General features: G+C 45.9%; 1 protein-coding gene across 2 annotated transcripts in view; it reads right to left on the bottom strand.

Annotated features, from left to right (window-relative positions):
- GDPD3 (glycerophosphodiester phosphodiesterase domain containing 3) overlaps positions 1 to 20,594 on the bottom strand; it is a 148,944-nt gene that overhangs the window by 70,229 nt on the left and 58,121 nt on the right. For both annotated transcript variants that reach the window (XM_069244061.1, XM_069244060.1), the window contains exons 3-4: positions 18,465 to 18,600; positions 1,816 to 1,861 (exon numbers count right to left, since the gene is read on the bottom strand). In XM_069244061.1, coding sequence (XP_069100162.1) covers positions 1,816 to 1,861; positions 18,465 to 18,600 — 182 coding nt within the window. The remainder of the gene's footprint in view (positions 1 to 1,815; positions 1,862 to 18,464; positions 18,601 to 20,594) is intronic.

Raw genomic sequence — 20,594 nt, 5'->3', positions numbered from 1 at the left:
CACACCCTGCAGGACCGGGGGAGTCTGTAAGCCTGAGAAAATGCAAGCCCGGCATTGGCCAGCATGTTCTGAAGTAGCCAATAGGGCAGCATGGCAAGCCGAGACGGGCCCAAAAGGCAGAAACAGCAACATCGATTGCTGTTGCCGGGTAGTCGTCACACCTACCCGTGCCGGAACTGTGGGCGTTGCAGCCAAAGAAGGGTCGGTGAGACTATAGGCAGGGAGAGACAGCACCAGTCAATACCAATGATGCAAAGCAAGCCAGGACGAAGAGCCGCTTGAGCGGGGTCCTTGTGATACCTCACAGCAGGGATTCTCGCCTGCAACAGCCAAGGACCAGCAAAGGGTCAGTGCTACCCTGACATGGCACAAGCAGCTCAGGCACGGCCAGGGGGTCGCAAACACCAAACATCAGTAGCAGTGGAAGCCCAGAAGCCGTGGCGCCTGACAATAGCCCCTGGAATAAAGTGCTGCCGGCTGGATGGTTTGGGGCAATGGAATAACTTGGTGATGACAGCAAGGAGCGAATAATAAATGCAGGTGATTTATGACCACTGGCGATCTGATGTACAATGGATTGCTTATTCTGTGTTCTGAGTAATGCATGCCGTATGGTACATCCTAATGACCGATGTATGACCCAGAATGTTTTTGTGATGTAAACTTCGTCCCTTTACACACCAAAAAGTCTGTGATCGTCTTTCTAGATGGGGAAGGTCAGAAGTAAATCATCCGGAGACCCGGAAGCGATGCTCGCCTGTCTGGGGTGGGTTAGGAAGTGGTCGAGGGGATAAAAGAATTAAGTGCATGAGTTGGCAAGGAGTAAAGAAAGAATCTCAAAGTGTGGCGTGGTCCAAGGAGTACGGGGCAAAGAAAACAAGTATGTAGGCGGAGACAAGGAGTGAAGGATTACAAAGAGAAACTCGGGGACAAGAAGTACGAGATAGTAATACGTTGCCGGAAGGAAGGCGGGTGTCTGGGGAGGTTAGCAGCACGGCTGAAGACAGCGCATGGAGGAAGAACGGAACGGCCATCAATACGGAGAGAATGATAACGAGGAGACGCTGAGTAGAGCTGTGCACAGGGAAAGCGGGAGAAGAGGGAGGGACGCGGACAGACAAGAAGTACACAAAGATGCCTGCAGCAAAGTAACAACGTGTAAGCAAGGAGCTTGGCAAATTACAGCAAAATGATGCAAGGAGTACGGGGGAGACAAGGAAGAAACAGCAAGTCCAGAGATGAACGAGGCAAGGGGGAGTTAGAATAGGGGGACAGCGAGCACAAGAAGTACTGCAGGAAACGAAGTATGTAGAAGGAGATGAAGCTTGTGGAGGATGTACCAAGGAATGAAGAAGGAGTGTGGGGCGGCAGGTTTTCAAGAGGACTCAGAAAGCATAGTTGGAAAAACGCCGAGGCAGCAAGCTGAAGAGGAGATGGATGGAGTACAAAGTGAGAAAGGATACAAGAGGCATCGCTTAAAGGAAAGAGGACAGCACGTACAAGTGGCAACAAGGAGTAGGAGAGATGAGTGAGAGAAGAAAACAAGGGCTTCAGAGCGACTCAATCCATACAATGTATATGGACTGAGACTAGGAGTGACACGGAGTGCAGGAGGAGAGAAGCAGTAAAGGACAAGATGGGCATCATCGGAGGTGACGGGGGTGCATGGGGGCCACAGGAGGAAAACGGAACACAAAGCACGGCAGAAGGAGAAAGTGAGTTCTTGCAGATAAATCATGGTCTCGTAAGGGGGAAAACCTTAAACTGCATTCATGCACTAGTGCTCCGGTGTGACTGTGCACTCCTGTGAGTTACCTGAGAGAAAGGTGACCTCCAATTTCTCCTTGTAGGGGGGCAGCTCCTGCAAAGAAGAAACAGAGTGTGAGAGGAGTCGAGCTGCTGTCAGGTCTTTTGATGTTTTAGCAAAAATTAAAGTAGTCATTGTGCTCAATCCCAAAACACTTAGGGGGTCATTCCGACCTCGGCGGTCTTTTCAATAGACCGCCAAGGAACCGCCGTACAGAAGACCGCCAGTGCTGGCGGTCTTCCGCAAGGGCCATTCTGACTGTTGGCAGCGCTCCGCCTGTTTCCGGACGAAGAGCCGCCAACAGCCATACTGGCGGCAGGCGGGGAAGTGGAGGTAGCTCCACCTCCACCGCCACGCCAACAGAACACCGCCCAGCGAATCACAACCTGTGATTCGCTGTGGCGGTGTTCTGTTGGTGTGGCGGTGTCGGCGGAGCTGCCCCCATGGGTCCCGTTCCCTCCCGGAGGATCACCAGGAACAGGTAAGGTGATCGTCCGCTAGGGAAGGGGGGTGGGGGGGTGTTGTGAATTGTGTGCGTGAATGGGGGTGTGCGTGTGTGTATGTTGAGGGGGCGTGTGAATGCGTGCATGAATGCGTGCATGAATGAGGGGGGGTGTGTATGTGCATGAATGCGTGCATGAATGCGTGCATGTATGTGTGTGTATATGTTGGGGATCGGGGTGGGGGACGGGGGTCCTGCAACCTTTTGGGGGTGGCAGGGGTGGTGGGGGGGGTAGGGGAGAGAGTCTGGGTGGAGGTTTGGGGTGGGGGAGACCCCTATCAGTGCCAGGGAAGGGATTCCCTGGCACTGATAGTGCTTACCGCCATGGATTTCATGGCGGTCCCAAACCGCATGAAATCCATGGCGGTAAGCCGGGGTCTGGCGGGTTGGAATACCGCCGGCGGTATGTGACGACTGCTGGGCTGGAGACCCAGGTCTCCAGCCCGGCGGTCGTTACCGCCGTGGCGGTCAGAATGGTGAAGCGCGGCTGGCCATGGCGGTAACTGCCATGGTCAGAATACATGAAAAAAGACCGCCAGCCTGTTGGTGGTCTTACCGCCGCTTCACCGCCGACCGCCACGGTCGGAATGACCACCTTAATACCTCTTCATTACACAGGAAAAAAAAAGATCTGCTCCATCACTGAATAATCAATTCAGTGTCAAAGGCTTCCTTCCCACAATATCTCAGCAAGTGAACTCTCTTGGCTTCCACCTGGATGGACCCTACTCTTATCCTCATTCCCCTGATCAACCTTGTGGCCTAATCACAGAAAGTCCTCCGTTCCCTCAGAACCATAAAGCAAATCAGAAACTTCCCGTGAATCACCAGCACGCAGAGCTGCAAGGCTTATCTTCGTAAGCACACTGGTCCACACCAGGCCCTTCAGACGTCAGGACCACAGGGCATTTCCTAAGCCCTTCAGTTTTTGAGGGTTCCTGCTGCAACATTGAAAGGTTTTAATGCAAAGCTGTCCTATTTATTAATGACACAGCTAACACGGTTAAAAGCACTAGATGGCACCAGATGCTGGCCCTACTGTGTTTTCTCTTTCCCTGCAGGACATATTTAGGTGTGCTTTTGGCCAGCGAATGTCCATAGACCTGTTGCAAACAATATACATAGTGTGGGCTTTGTGTTCACCCCTTTCAACCACTGCCTGCCTTAGACCTGCCTCTTTCAACTATTGCCTTCACACTTTGCCAATCACGTCTTGGCTCAGCTCACTGGAGTATTCACCTCTCCCCTAATGCTATTGGTTGTTTGGGTGTATCCGTTCACCTAAACTCGAGTGCTTGCATTGAACTGTATGAGTGACTGCTTTACAGTAATAGCCCTCTCTGTCTGTTCCTGCTGACTTACTCCCACATGCATTGTTCCAATATGCTAACATTGCATGCATAAGCACAATAAACCCGGGCCTGATGTCTTTGCCAATGCTTGTTTTTATGCCTGGGCTAGCAAAGTTTGTCCCATGGGTAGCAGAGTGCAAGTCAAGGGTATAGCAGCTGCCACTGCTGGCTACTTCTAATCAACATCAAGCAAAAGTCTCATGTGTTCCGCCTGCTTCACATCTGATGTAGAGCAGTTATCCCAGGCAATCTTCTTTTCCAGCTCTAGTGAATGCATCTCTTGGTGTATAAGCTCAGCTCGTCGATTCATCTTTTTTCGCAGCTGACAAACTTCTTTGGTTTTCTCGAAAGCATACTACCACTCATGGGTTCCAGGGGCACTATAAAGAACCGTCAATGTATACATGTTTTAAACTCCCTATCCACATACAGAGCGTAGTGCATTAAGTTCTGCATGTGGTTATGACATCAACTGAAGGCAGGTTACCAACATCATCCAATCATCCAACCCATTTCTGATTAGGACCAGGGGCTCCCCTAGCCCGTGGCTCGTTGGTGCTGGCATGGGCATCTGGCGTGGTATGATGAACGCTGTGGAACTGAAGAAGTATTAATGTTGGTATCTTCAAGTTATTCAATTCCTACCTTTTAATTCTTTTATTTTTTGGCTTAATGCCTATGCAGTTCCTCCAGTGCCTTTGGTTGCTGTTTTCCAGCGCTTGGTCCTCTTCCAATCTTCCTCTACACATCCTTTCTTGGTGATCTTATTTAATTTGGGTTTTCATTCCATCTTTTTGTTGACCACTCCCAAATCTAACTTCCTGTTCCGAGTCTCTTCAATCTTCCAACTTAGCATGTTCACCTGCCCTGAAGTGTTGCGCCAGGATGCCTTTTTTAAGTAGCAGTTTTGCGCCTCACAAGTATTGCGAATAATGTGCAGCTCTTTTCTCTCCATTAGTCCTTCCAAGACTAAGATGCTCTCATTTGCATCGTTTATGTGTCCGTACACAAACCCTCCTGTATGCCCTTCCTTGGTTTACTTACTTCTGAGCCTGTGTGCCTGTCTACCCAGTTCTGAGACTGCGCCCTACCCCTGCCCATTTCCAATCCTGTCTGCTAATCCTGCCCATTTCTGAGCTTGTGTTCAAATTCAATCTATGAGCCCGATTGAAATTCTGTTCATTCCAGAACATGAGTGGAACATGGCTACTCCTGGGTTTCATTATTAACGAGTATGTTACCAGTGATTGCGTTCACTGCCCACCAATGGAAATTGCGCCATTGAATTCTCTGAGCGCTCGAGCATGTCCACTTCTGTGTTTGTATGAATAGGAGTTGGTTTCCTCGTTTTCTCTAATTTTTAAGTTCTTTGTAATGATTTTATGTGTCTCATGTTTTCATTCTTATGTTCTATGCAAACAAAGGGTATATTTATAATGCCCTAGTGCCACCTTGCGCCACATTAACGTCATTGTTTTTGATGTTAATGTGGCCCAACAAGGCCTAAATCCCTGCACCATGTATTGCATTGCGCCACTCTGTAATCCTTTGCGCTACATTATGCCTGCACCAGGCATAATGTATGCAAAGGGGGCGTTCCCCCATTAGGGAAGCTGGAAAAATGACATAAGGAAATCTATGAGATTTCCTTGTGCCTTTTTTTTACAGCACTTTTAACGCCTGCTCAGGGCAGGCGTTAAAAGGGGGCTTCCATTCTTTATAATGGGGCCCTATGTACTCTGCAGGAGAAGTGGCAATATTTTGGTGCTACTACTGCTGAGTACATCAATAGCATCATGAGAAATGACGCTATTGCCCCCTACCCTGCGGCATGGTGCGCCATATTTTAAATACAGCGCACACATGGTTGCAGTAGGGAAGTGCTAAAGGGTGCAGGGAAAGTGGCGCTGAGAGTGCAGTGCTACTTTCTCTGCACCCCTTAGCAGCCCCCTACCGCCACCATGTGTGCACCATATTTAATTTAAAATTCATTGGGCCCAGGCATAATGTAGCGCAAAGGGTTACAGAGTGACACAATGCATGCATTGCGCCACCCTGTAAATATGGCGTGGGGACTTCGGCCTTGTTGGCCAACATTAACTTAAAAAATAATGACGTTAGTGTGGCGCAAGGTGGCGCTAGGGCATTATAAATATGCCCCTTTCTCTCTGGTTGTTGCACTATAAAGCGCACTGAAATCCAGCAGACAGCTAGCACAGCTCTGCATTAGAAATGTAAAATAACTAAGGGCCATATTTATACTCCTTTTGCACCATATTTGCATCAAATATTTTTACGTAAATTTGCCACAAACTTAACTCCACATTTATATTTTGACTCAAAATATAGGAGTTTGCACCATTTTTTAGATGAGTCAATGAGATGCAAGGTAGGTGTCCCATCCAAAAAATGAAATGGTCCTATCCCCTATTTACCCCCTGTGCTAAAATGATGCAAGGGTGGGAGGAGGTGTTAAATAATGGTGCTAAGGTTGCTTAGCACCTATTTTTGGAAGGCCCATCTGCCCCAAAGTGTGGGGGGGGCAGAAAGCCCACCAGAGACCAGGGAAGATTTTTTTTCTCCAAAATGAGAGGGTGGGGGTATGACCATACCCTCACCCCAAATAAATGGGGCCAAAGTTGTTCTGCTCACTAGTACCCAAATAAATGGGGCTAAAGTTGTTCTGCTCACTAGTGGGCAGATGAGACGATTACCCCTGATCCACACCCCAGGGGGGCAGAAAGTCTACTAGATGCCAGGGAATTAAAAAAACATAAAATAGTGGGGTAGTGGCTACCAACCAGTATGGGCCTGGTTATGCCCCCACCGCAAATGAAGAGGGTAACAGTCTTTCAGCTCTCCCCGCACACTAAAACATCTTATCCCACAGCCAGCAAGAGGACATTTGATTATTTTGGGTTTTGGTTTTACATTTGGCCCATGAGAGCTTGGCTAACTCTCAAAATTGTCCCACTTGGAATGGTGAGGGCTGCACTTTTTGGACTTTGGGACGCCTCCATGTAGAAAAATCCACAAGACCTAGACACATCTGAAAACGAAACATCTGGGTGATTCCAGAGTGGTGTGCTTCACATGCACCCCACACCATTTTCTTACCCACAATGCCCTTCAAACCTCCAACTTTGCTGGAAATCACATATTTTTCCCACATTTTTGTGATGGAACCTTCCGGAATCTGCAGGAATCCACAAAATTACTACCTCGCAGCATTTTCTCATCTATACCGATAAAAATTCTCCTGCAGTTGTCAACCTAAAAATGTTTTTTTTTTAAACTGCCCTTTTGGACCTGCTTTGATTCACCCTCAATTTCAACATGTTTTTGGCTCTTCCCCGTCACAGGCACTTGGCCCCCCTACACAGGTGAGGTATCATTTTTACCGGGAGACTGAGGGGAACATTGGGTGGTAGGAAATTTGTCCCGGTGCAGTGATCCCACACAGAAATGTGGAAAATGTGATTCTTTAGGTAAATTTGATGTTTGCTAAGGATTCTGGGTAAGAAAACATTGGGGGATCCACGCAAGTCACACCTCCCTGGACTCCCTCGGGTGTATAGTTTTCAGAAATGTCTGGGTTTGGTAGGTTTCTCTATATGGCTGCTGAGCCCAGGACCAAAAACACAGGTGCCCCCGCAAAAGAAGGTAGTTTTGTATTTGATAATTTTGATGTGTCCAGATAGTGTTTTGGGGCATTTCCTTTCGCGGGCACTTGGCCTACCTACACAAGTGAGGTTTCATTTTTATCTGGAGACTTTGGGGGAACGCTGGGTGAAAATTTGTGGGTCCTCTAAGATTCCAGAAATTTGTGTCACCAAAATGTGAGGAAAAAGTGTTTTGTTTAGCCACATTTTGAGGTTTGCAAAGGATTCTGGGTAACAGAACCTGGCGAGAGCCCCACAAGTCACCCCATCTTGGATTCCCCTAGGTGTCTAGTTTTAAAAAATGTGCAGGTTTGGTAGGTTTTCCTAGGTGCCGGCTAAGCTAGAGGCCAAAATCTACAGCTAGGCACTTTGCAAAAACGCATCAGGTTTCAATGTAAAAATGAGATGTGTCCATGTTGTGTTTCCTGTCGCGAGCATTAGGCCTACCCACGTAAGTGAGGTACCATTTTTATTGGGAGATTTCGGGGAAAACAGAATAGCAAAACAAGTGTTATTTTCCCTTGTCTTTCTCTACATTTTTTCCTTCCAAACGTAAGACATTGTGCAAAAAATAAGTCTATTTGAGAAATGCCCTGTAACTCACATGCTAGTATGGGGACGCTGGAATTCAGCGATGTGCAAATAACCACTACTTCCCAACACCTTATCTTGTGCCCATTTTGGAAATGCAAAGGTTTTCTTGACACCTATTTTTCACTCTATATTTCAGCAAATGAATTGCTGTATACCCGGTATAGAATGAACCTATAAGCCCTATATGTCCCCACAACCAGAAGAGTCCAGCAGATGTAACGGTATATTGCTTTTCAAAAATCTTACATTGCAGGAATAAGTTACAGAGTAAAACATTGAGAAAAATGGCTGTTTTTTTCACATCAAATTCAATTTTTTTTTATTTCAGCTGTTATTTTCTGTAGGAAAACCTTGTAGGATCTACACAAATTACCCCGCTGAATTCAGAATTTTGTCTACTTTTCAGAAATGTTTAGCTTTCTGGCATCCAGCATTGGTTTCATACCTATTTCTGTCACTAACTGGAAAGAGGCTAAAAGCACACAAAATAGTAAAAATGGGTTATGTCCCAGTAAAATGCCAAAATTGTGAAAATTGGGGGTTTCCATTTAAGTCTGCCTGTTCCTGAAAGGTGGAAAGCAAGTGATTTTACCACTGCAAACCCTTTGTTGATGCCATTTTCAGGGAAAAAAACACAAGCCTTCTTCTGCAGCCTTTTTTCACTTTTTGTTTTTTAAAACAACATTTTCACTGTATTTTGGGCAATTTCTTGGTCTCCTTCAGGGGAACCCACAAAGTCTGGGTACCTCTAGAATCCCTAGGATGTTGGGAAAAAAGGGCGCATATTTGGCATGGGTAGCTTATGTTGGCAAAAAGTTATGGGGGCCTAAGCGTGAACTGCCCCAAATAGCCAAAAAAGGCCTGGCACCTGAGGGGAAAAGGCCTGGCAGAGAAGGGGTTCATTTGAAACGTGAGTTTTGCTGATCATACTTCTCAGTCTTAAACACAGAAATTGTACATGCTTGCATGATGTGCCCACTGAACTGCTCAGTTCTTATGTGCGCCTTTGTAATCAGAAGTTTCAATGTCCTTTCTGTTTTTTGTTTTTCCCATGACCTGTTTCACAATCCATCAACAAAACGCTCTGGCAAGCCAAAAGAGTGAGTTAAAGAATTTAAGGTGTGACGATTCAGTATACCATCGAGATGTAAAATAATCCCCTTGCACTACAGTGTAAGCACTGCACCTCTATGCACTGCAATGTAAGCACCCCACAGAAGGTGGAACAATACACCAAAGAGCCAATAGCATGAGGTGGAGCCAAAGCTCATTATGTGGGCAGCTAAACATGAAAAAGCTCTTTTCACAGCCAGGAGCCTATTTGGGGGTTGTGGTTTGTGATGTTACACCCCCTAATAAATGTATTTTCTGGAAAATAGATGAGTCCAAATGCTTTCAGTCGCAGCAGCAGCACCACCGCTAAGGCGGAGGAGCGTTGCCTCACTGCTTGCAGCAGAAGGAAAAATAAAATGATAATAACGAAGCGTTATCATCATTTTATTTTTAGTTGAGCCAGGTTAGGGCAGGGCAGGGCTGGAGGGAGCTGGGGGAGGGAGTGGTGAGTGCACCATAAGTGCGTATGTCTGTTTGGCCGGCCGTGTTGGTCTGGACAAACAGACATGTGCACTTTGCTTTTCTCTCCCAGCTGTATTGCACAGCGAGGAGGAAAAAGTGCATAGTGTCCCGCCCCCTGTGAGAGTACCGAAGCAGGCCGCTCACCCCAATCACGATGCTGCTGTCATACTGGTGACAGCAGCATCGTGATTGGGTGAGGGGAGTCTGGGAGCATGTGTGCTTCCATATGAGGAGACCAACCGGTCCCAGTTCACAGCAGGTAAGTGGGTTTTATTTACTTATTTATTTTTAATCATCCCTGCCGCCCCTGTTCAGTGGCAGCTGCCACTGTTCAGTCGGGTATGGTGCTGTGTCTGTCGGATTTCACAAGGAATTTTTACATGAACGCAGACAAAAAGGCACACACACTCTCTCCCTCTCTGCTTCGAAGGAAATCAAACAAAAATGTTGTTCATTTTACAAAATATTGTGTTTTGTGGTTAAAAGGGAACCAGCTGCAAGACTATGAAGGGCTTCATAATCATATTATGAAAGAGCATCTGTTAAGTAACTGTGTTTCTGAAAAATTGCATCAGTACCTTATCGACCTACGTCCAATTTCCCCCCAAGATTTGGGAAAGAAGGCAGACCGCTGAGTCAAGACTATGGAATTTAAGACAACTCATGGTGGGGGTGAAAAAATGAAAGGATTTGCTAAGCTCCCCCTCGGGAAACATGGTGACCAGTCTAAAGATAAAAATCATGGGCCATATGTATCATGCATTTTTGCGGTTGCAAAATGCATTTTGGTATGTATGTATTCCAATTTGCGATTTGGTAACATGTTACACTTTGGAATTGCAAATACATACAAATTCGGTATTAGGAAGGGGGGTGTCAAGGGCGTCCCTTCCTAATACCGAACCACAGCGGTATGTAGGAATGTTTTGTGACCGAAATGTGGTCGCAAAACATTTGCATTTTACCACCTACTTCAAGTAGGTGGTAACCCATTCGCAAACGGGACGGGGTACCCAAGTGTCCCCTTACCCTTTGTGAATGCATGCAAAAACATTTTAAAAGTTGTAAAGAAAACTTTCATTTTTCTTTTTTAAACACATACCGTTTTTCTTTAAGGAAAATGGACTGCTTATAAAAAAAACATTGCTTTATTTAAAAGCAATCACAGATATAGTGGTCTGCTGAGCCTAGCAGGCCTCCATCCCTTTAATTTTAGCGTTCCAAATTGCGATCTATCTCATGAATATTAATGAGGTAGGTCTATTTGCGAGCCATTAGGAAAGCTAAATGAAACTCCTGAAGATTCATATATTCAAATAATGATTACCTAATTATGATTTGCCGACAATCACAATTAAGTAATCAATATTCAAAATAATGATTCATCTGGCCCAAAGAGTCTTCTAAAGGCCCCCAAAAAACTGTTCAGGGGGGTGGGCCCGAAACAAGACACAGATTAAGGGTGGGTACCAGGGCACGAACTGGGATACTAAGTACGCTTGGTGCTTCAATTGCAAAGCCAATGGGCACTGGATACCCTGTCTGTCCCAAACATAATCTCCCTAGTGCGCCTGCAGCTCCTTCTGCAGTGGCAAGTCTCCAGATGGGATCCCAAATGACCCCTGACCATGTCAGAGAGTTCACAAAAGCAACTTCAGTCTATGAAGGTGGGGTGGATGTAGCTACCCTGGCCATCTGGCCGAGTAATCTGGAGAAGTACAGACAACAGCCTCATATTAAAGGGATCAGAGTTGAAGCACTGAGGAATACAGGTGCAAATGTCACAGTGGTGACTGAAAAACTGATATCCCCAGAACAGTATCTGACTGGTTAAACTTTCACAGACATTAGTGATTACAATCAAGTTAAGGTCCATCACATGATAATGGTGTCCTTAGAGTGGAGAGGGATTGCTGGCCACAAAAAGGTGTTGGTATCCTCTGCTATTCCTGTAGCCTGTCTGCTAGAAAATGATCTGAAGTACCCAGCACGGGCTGAGGTTGAAAGAAAGACCTGTGCAGCCATGCTAGGTATACCTGAATGGTTGTGTCTGAAAACCAGAGCTAAATGCAAAGCCCATGAAGAAAACGAGGTGCTGGAGCCTAGAATAATGGCACAGCCCTCCAAGAGAAAAGGCAGGAAATCTGGTAAACCAGCTTCTGATTAGCCCCAGGATTTGCTCCCCTCTCCTCAGGGAGAAGACTTGTCAGCTCTTGAGGGAAATGATTCCAAGGAACTTGGACCTTACACGGCAGAGCTCCTCGGCCCAGGAAGACCCTCTAGGGAAGAGCTTTGCCAGGGGAAGAGGACCTGTCCCACACTTGAGAGCCTGAGACAGAAAGCTGCTAACTAGGAAAACCAATTGGGAGGAAGGACTCCTGTATACTGCATACTCCTGTATATTGAGGCCAGAGACCCTGAACCTGGTGCCACTAGGAGAGCGGTGGTGCCTCAGATGTATAGTGAGTTCCTACTCACTTTGGTTCATGACATCCCCTTAGCTGGGCATCTTGGCCAGACCAAAACGTGAGGTAGGTTAGTTGCTCACTTCTACTGGCCAGGCATGTCCCAGACGGTGAAGGAGTTTTGTAAATCCTGTGTCACTTGTCAAGCCAGTGGCAAGACAGGTGACCACCCAAAGACCTCCTTAATTCCAGTTCCAGTGGTTGGGGTTCCCTTTGAAAGTCTAGGGGTTGACGTTGTTGGCATCACAGACTTCTCAAACAGCACCAGGGAACAGATTCATACTGGTGATAGTGGACCACGCCATCAGGTACCCTGAAGCTACAACCCTTAGGACTATCCCTGCTCCTGCAGTTGGTAGGACCCTACTCAGTATTTTTACTAGAGTAGGCCTCCCTAAGGAGGTGGTATCAGACAGATGTTGTAACTTCATGTCTGCAATCCTCAAGGCGATGTGGAGTGACTTATGATTCACTACTCCATATCACCCACAAGGAAATGGTTTAGTTAAGAGATTCAATAAAACAATGAAAGACATGATTGCAGGTCTCCCTGTTAAACTCAAACGGAGATGGGATATCCTGTTACATGCTTGATTTTCACCTACAGAGAAGTGCCACAGAAGGGAGTTGGATTTTCCCCTTTTGAACTTCTGTTTGGTCAACCTATAAAGGGACCACTGTGTCTAGTGAGGGAAGGCTGGGAGAGACCTATCAAAAAGCCCAAACAAGGCATTGTGGATTATGTGCTTGGCCTGTATTCAAGGACAGCTGAGTACAAGCACCCAAAAACCTTGAGGCCAGCAAAGATCTCAAGAAGCTCTGGTATGACCAAAAGGCTGCCATGGTGGAGTTCCAACTAGGGCAGAAGGTGTGGGTACTTGTGCCTGTGGCTCTCCCATGGCACTCCAGGACAAATGGAGTGGCCCTAACCCTATCCTTGAAAAGAAGAGCAAGGTCACCAATCTAGGTGACCTAGACACTGCCAGAAACCTACACAGGGTTATCCATGTGAACCAAATAAAGCTCTTCCATGAAAGGGCTGATCTGGTCATGCTTACGGTCACTGATGAGGCTGAGGAAGAAGAGAGTGAGTCTGTCCCCGATTTCCTCTCCCACAGCCTGAAAGATGGGCCAGTTGATGGAGTGGTCCTTTCAAACAATCTCACTGTCCAGAGTCAAGCTGACAGCAGGCAGGTTCTATAGCAGTATGCTGATCTCTTTTACCCTACCCCTGATCAGTCTAACTGGAGTGTCCATGATGTGGACACTGGTGACTACATGCCTGTCAAAAGCAAAATATACAGACAGCCTGACCAAGTGAAGGATAGCACCAGAGCTGAAGTGAGCAAGATGCTGTATTTAGGGGTAATTGAGTCCTCTGACAGTACCTGTCTCCAAACTTCATTCCAAGGAAGGTAAACCAATACTGAGGTTCTGTGTGGACTATAGAGGTTTCAATGCTGTCACTAAGACAGATGCACACCCTATTCCAAGAGCAGGCAATCTGATTGACAGGTTAGGAGCAGCCAAATTGCTCAGTACTTTTGATTTGACATCAAAGTACTGGCAAATTGGTCTGACCCCAGTTCACTTTTATGACATTTAGTTTAAATAATGTCCCTGCCTCCTTCCAAAGGTTGATAAATAAAGTCCCTGCTGGGTTGGAAGCCTTTAGTGCAGCATATCTTGATGATATTACTGTTTTTTAGCTCCATTTTTCAGGATCACCTGATCCATCTTGCCAAGGTTCTTGAAGCTCTGCCAAGTGTAGGCCTCACTATCAAGGCAAGCAAGTGACAGGTAGGGCAGGTCAAGGTTGTATACTTGGGTCAGCTGGTTGGTGGAGGCCAAGTTCAACCACAACAACCCTAGCTCCAGACAATTCTGAACTGGAAAGCCCCAACCACCCAGACCCTGGCCAGGGCATTCCTTGGCTTTACTGGGTACTGGAGGAGATTTGTGAATGTCACAGAACTGACCTCCAACAAGATGCCAAACAAAGTACACTGAGCAGTGAGCTGTCAAAATGCTTTTGACACTCTGAAGGAAGCAATGTGCTTAGCACCCATTCTAAAAGCTCCAGATTATTCTAAGCAGTTCATAGTGCAGACAGATGCCTCTGAACATGGGATAGGAGAGGTCCAATCTCAGACCAATGATGATGGCCATGACCAACCTGTTGCTTTCATTAACGGGAGAATACTCCACAGAGAGTAGCCTTGGAGTGCCATTGCTGTGGTCTGGTCCCTGAGAAGGTATGACCATACCTGTGTGGTTCTCCCTTCCTTGTTCAAACTGACCACAGGTCTCTCAGATGGCTGATGCAAATGAAAGATGAAAACCCCAAACTGTTGAGATGGTCCATCTCCCAACAGCGAATAGACTTTACAGTGGACCTGGGACTGACCACACCAACGTAGATGGCCTTTCCAGATTTTTCTACTTAGACAATGAAGATTCTCTTGTGAAAGGTTAGTCTAATTTTTTTGGTTTTCGGGAAGGGGGTTGTGTGGGAACGTGGCCCTTTTTGTCATTGTCAACCCAATGTTTTGCCTGGTAATTGATGCAATTTTGACTGAAAGTGCACTGGGTTCCTGGTAAACAGGTCCCCAGTGGCAGATCTCTTTCCTTAAAACTGTGCAATTGTTCCCCAATTGGCAAATCCTTTGCCCCCCCCCATGTCTCTTTTAAACTGTACTCCTGGTACCTAAGGTATAGGTGTCAAAAAGGGTCCCCAAGCATGTATTTTGCCACACCCAAGGACCCCTCATCTAGCACATGCAGACTGCCATTGTATTATGTGTGTCTTGGTTCTGTGAAAAGTGAAACCACAACATGGCACACAGCCTGTGTGCCCTGTCCCCTAACACTGCGTGCAATATATGTAAGTCACCCCTACAGCAGGCCGTACAACCATAAGGCAGGGTGAATTATATTACACGTGAGGACATACCTGCAAGAGTAGATATGCCCCTGTTATGTCTTTGTCATTTGTTAGACATAGTGAGTGAACAAGGAAGCCATTTTAAATACATGTGCTGGACCCTGGTCAGTGCGAGTTCCCTAACTACATGATGGCTTTACTGAAAATAGGGATGTTTGATATCAAACATCTCATACTAATAAACCCTCACTGGTGCCAGGGATGGATTTATTAATACACGTGCCCAGAGGTCACCTTAGAGGTGCCCCCTGAAAACTTACCAACTACCAGTGTATTGACTGACTAATTGTAGACAGCCTGCCACCACCAGACATGATTCTGACCCCCTAGGGTGACAGCCTTTGCTCTTGGATGGTTAAAAACAAACCCTGCTGTGGGCAAGGTGTTTTCACACCCCACTCACAAAGATGACCTGCCAATGTGCATTCCAAGACAGGGGGCTTCAAAGAAGCCCACCGCCCTTGGTTTGCAGATCAGGCTTCACTCAAAAGGACAGATGCCGACTTCCCTACCCCAGGGCCCATTAGGCAGTGAGTCAGGTGGGAAATGTATTATTCAGAGAGGTGTGTGCACTCCTCAGGGCAGTCTCACTCCTAAGATGAGCAGCCTGATGCAGATAGCACATTTAGAAATTTGCCAGCTTGGTATTGCAGAAGTAGGAACACTGGGACAGGGTTATGCTCATTTCCCACAGGAGGTGGTCATATATGGTGCATAGTGACTCCTGGGGTAGGTAGCCCATTGGCTACTACCCTACACTCCCATTAACGCCCTTAAATTCAGTATTTAGGGGAACCCCAGAAACCAGGAAATCAGATTCCTGCTGACTTACGAAAAAGGACATTTAGGACTCACAAAAGCCAAGTCTGAGGAGGAAGTACCTGTCTAAGCCCCAGCCCTGCTGGCCTGTCTGCAGTTCCCACCGATTTGTGCCAAAGTTGACTCGTCCTGCAAGCTGCTGTACCTCCGAAAGCCTGGGAGGACTGCCTGCCTTCAACAAAGATCCAGGAACTCCAGTGGAACAGGGGAGCTGCCTCTCTGCAGGCACACCAAGAGATCTGAGAGGTCTCCGGATTGCAAAAATCCGACACCGGAAAGCACCACTGCACTCATGCTGCCCAGTCCAAGCTGAAATGGGCCAACGGTGCCAACATGGTCCCCCAGCCCTACAGACTTGTCTACTGTGGACTCACCTACGCTGCCTGCAGCCTCTGCCTGCAGCCTCCCTCAACCGCAAGTGCACCCAGTGGAGAAAGCTCAGTGCCTCAAGGCATCTCTGCACCTGTTGCGCCTAGCCCATGGAGAAGAGGACCAGAGGTGTCCCCACATCCCTGAGCATCTCAAGATTTGAACCTACCTGTTGTTTCTCCTTGACTGGCTTACCTGTCCAAACCTGTAGCCTCTTTTCAACCAGACCGATCCCCATTAACTAACATTAGCCACCCGATGCTGTACTATACTTCTGCACCTAGCCACTCCAGTGCTGCCCGATGTGACCTGTTGGGGTGGTCCTGACCCTTGCCCAATACTTATCTTAAGTCCAGGGGATTCGTGCCATGTACCTGTTTGCCGTATTTGTTTTTCCTCCATAGAATAACATTTCAGCATCCAAAAATTGCAGTGTCAACTTTTCAAAACTGTGAAGATTTTTCTTACAAAACATACTTACCTGATCGTATTGATTCTGATGCCTAAACATATATAAATAAATGTACTTGTTATTTTTGTAAATTGGTGTGGATCTCCTTATTGACTTGTGTGTCACATTTACTGACTGTGTGTGTTTATGCAGATGTCTAACACTCCTCTCTGATAAGCCTAAGGCTGCTCAACCACACTACCACCCAAAAGAGCACCTTGGGACTGCTAGAGCAAGCCCTGTCCACTAGTAAGAGAACCCCTGGGACTCTTTGCATGGTATATCTCATTTGATATACCATATAAAGAGCCAGCTTTTTACCGTATTTTGACATTAAATCCCACTGTAATTGCTGCAGAATCTGAAGTTCAAATCCCCTCCTAATGTTACTAACCCAGCTATACCCCTGGTCACAGCAAGTACTACTTGCCTTTTACGCCTATCGTCTGGATGCAAAGAGCAGTATGATTGAGCTTCACACTGGGTAAGTATATGTCACCTGCCCCTGCAAAGGCTGCTAAGTGATAGACTCTTCGCATTATGTCACTCATATGCTTTCTTTTTGCAGAAAAGGTGCAGCCTATTTCTAGTGACATTTAAGCAGTAAACGTTACTGTTTCTCCAGTATATGCAGAGAATTTCACGGTATTTCATTTGTACAAAAATGAAAAAAATATAGACATGCACAGGCAGAAAGTTTTTCTTAGTAGACCGCTGCTGGTCCTGTCGATTTCTGGTGTTTTGGAATACCAAAGATGACTACACATTATTCCATCTCAATCCTCTTTCTTCCATTGTCATACATTTACTATGTCTTATATTCACACTAGTCTTTTACCCCACTTGTTTATCCCTTTGTCACTCTTTTCTAGATATTTTCTTCCTTACTGCCTTTCTTTCTATTGCTCTGGGTCAAAGTAGGATTATAGAAAATAAGCTCTGGTTTCCAAAGATAAGTGCAAATACCCGCAGTCTGCAATCACCCACACACATTTAGATGCTGCGATCTAGTCTATACAGTAGCACAGAAGAGCGATTCGTTTCTTACACGGATTGTAAGGGAGATCAGTGGATCATCGCTGGCTTAGATGTGCCTAAAAAGCTTAATAGCATCTTGAACAAGCTATAGTAGTGCAAACACACTTCGTAGGTGCCAGGAAGATAACACAAAATGCTTGTGTCTCCTTGATGCTATGAGTTCCAATTGGTTTACTTCGTTTATGCATCTAGTGCATGGATTGTTGTATGGAATCTAAGGGTTTTTGCTTACAGCTCACTCCCAGAAAGACAGGCAGCAGACTCCTTTTCCCCCTAGTTACAGTTTCCCTTGACACTGTTTTCCTCCACTCTCTGCCTCTTTACCTCATTCATTAATTTTGGAGTAGTTCGTAAAAGAAAGAGTCAGACATAAAATATGGTGCTGATCTGCGTAGGGCAGTCCTGTCATCGGGGGTAGCGAGCAGCATTCCTACAACTACCCCGAAGCTTGAGCATAATGCAAACATAGCTCTAGGGTTCACACAGCAGTAATAATAGCACAAGGTAAGAAAAATGAATGGTAAGATGATCAACCGCACAGAACAGGATACAACACCCAATTGTTGATAGCTTGGCTTTGGAAGAATGACACTCTCCCACCTTTAATCTAACAGATGGGCAGGTCTACATGGGTTTGCACAAAGTCTAAGTTCCAAATCTTCTTACAGTGTCAAAGAAGCCTCTTCATTTTTGTCTGTCCACTGCTTTTGTTCTGAGCCCTAACATTTCCTCGGGAACCCACAATGTCCCAGGTGATGCCTGGTGATGGCAAGGATCATTGATTCTGAGCAGTTTTTATCTTGTTGGAAACATGGTGCTTGCTCACATATTCCCACCCCCCTGCTCAGAGCTTCACCATCCACCATGGAGGGAAGGATGGTCTTACCGAGTAGTTGAGGTCATTGATGCAGACATCATGTCCTGTTTGACGCAGGAGGTTGAGATCGTGTGATACCACCACTCGGCCATCTTTCGTACGGTGGCAGTCCAGCTCAAGGAGATCTGTCTGGTGTTTCACAGCACTAGGGGAAACAAAAGTAAAACAAGCATATGCAATCTCATATTTGCTTGAGTTGGAGCTACTGGCGTTGTAAATTCATAACTGGACCACATAAATTGGTCAACCCTGCCTCATAATACCAGTGGCCCTGCATATAACTAAAGCACTTCCATTATATTCTTCCTCTATCTGCAGCCAAAAATAAAATGCTGCCATTTAGCATCCTAATTTAAATCTGACATGCTAATTTCCAATAAAATACTACTTTCACCACACCACCATCAGAGCTGCTGCCTGGCTAACACAATTCCCAAAACAAAACAGCCACAGAGGAGTAAATAGAGAAATGAACTAGAAGGGTCACCCAAACATATCAAGAGATAACCTAGAACATATGGACATAAAAAGAGGAGTGTCATGGGTGCAAACCTAGAAGACAATGCTATAATCCCAAAATAGTTCAGAATCACACAATGACGTGTAAATTGGTGTTAGTGTGCTGCTGTCTGACAATTCCCCAGTTACCTTAAGTATTGCAATATAACCATATACTTAGCTTCTAGAGAGTGTAGTTAATTACACATTTTCAGGGCTAGCAGGCCTACAGCAATGATATTACAAACAAGACCCTTAAAACACAAACTACTCTCAGCTGTAAAACAAAAGTTCCAGCTATGAGAGAGGATAAAAAGACACCTAACCTAGCGTGGGGACAGAAAGACCCGGTTGCGGTGAACATTTTGGAGGTAGTCCCATTGTCCTAGGACCACCGAAGGCTGAGTTATGAGCAAAGATGTTTTGTAAAAGAATGCCCTGCAATGCATTATGGGGCAATCAAATGCAGCAAATATTGTAGTATGTTGACTGTAATGCTCAGAACAGGCCCTAGAGGAAACCACAATAAAAATATCATTTGTAAGAAACATGGTCATTTAACCATATAATTAGCCTCTAGAGGGCATAACCACATGAAAACAGAATGGCACAAAGTAATGCAGTGCAACCATATATTTAGCCCATAGAGAGCAAAGAGCCAGATCTATAAGAAAGTAGCGCATTCGCCCAGATACGCCACATTTCTTGCGCCCCCCACCTGACACCATGGTAGCACCATATTTGCAATATGGCACATCATGCCGCTCATTTCCACAAAAGCTTCATAATTTATGGTGCTATTGTGGTTCTTTGCTGGATTAAAGCCAAATATGATGTCACTAGTGCAGCAAAGTACTAGGGAGGCCCATAAGTTATTATGGGGCTGTCACTTTCATATCTGGCCTGTGCAGGCATTAAAAATGACTGAAAAATAGATGCAATGAAATCTTGTAGAATTCACTATGCCATTTTTGGAGCACTCCCCTTTAATGCATTATGCCTGGCGCAGGCATAATGTGGCGCAAGGGGTTACAAAGTGGCAAATGGGAATGTCTCTTTAATGCCACATTGGCATCAGAAAAAATTACGCTAATGTGGCATAAGTTGGTGCAAGGGACTTATAAATCTGGCCCTTAGTGTTTTACACATTGTGAGACCTAGCAGGACTACTGCAATACAAGGGTCTTAGAACACAAAGTACTCCAAGCTGTAAAATAGATGTTCTAGCCATAAGAGAGCTTAAAAAGGGACTGAATGATGGGAGGGTTATTATTTTGGGGTCCTCACTAACCTAGTGTAGGGTCCCAGAGATGACCTAAACAAAGGAGTGTGTCATGCTGAATGTTTTGGTGGTGGTCCCATTGTACTATGACCACCACAGGCTGAGTTATGGGCAAATATGTTTTTTGAAAAAGAATGCTCGCAAAGCATTATGGGGTGACTTTTCCCAAGTGCAGTGAATATTGTAGTATCGGCTCACCCACTGTGCCCGGAGAGCCTCGTTGTGAATTTCTGTTTTTTTTTGTGAAGAAGTTAGCAATTATTTCAACCTATGGAGCATGAAGGGGAGAGCCAAAAGAATTGACTCTGATTAGGTAACAGTGTGAACAACGTGACCAGTGAGTGCTCCGATACCACTGA

This window comes from Pleurodeles waltl, chromosome 7, assembly GCF_031143425.1.
Source record: "Pleurodeles waltl isolate 20211129_DDA chromosome 7, aPleWal1.hap1.20221129, whole genome shotgun sequence".
Classification (NCBI taxonomy): domain Eukaryota; kingdom Metazoa; phylum Chordata; class Amphibia; order Caudata; family Salamandridae; genus Pleurodeles; species Pleurodeles waltl.
The sequence above is the reverse complement of the archived record's forward strand: the minus strand, read 5'-3'. Positions and strand labels throughout refer to the sequence as shown.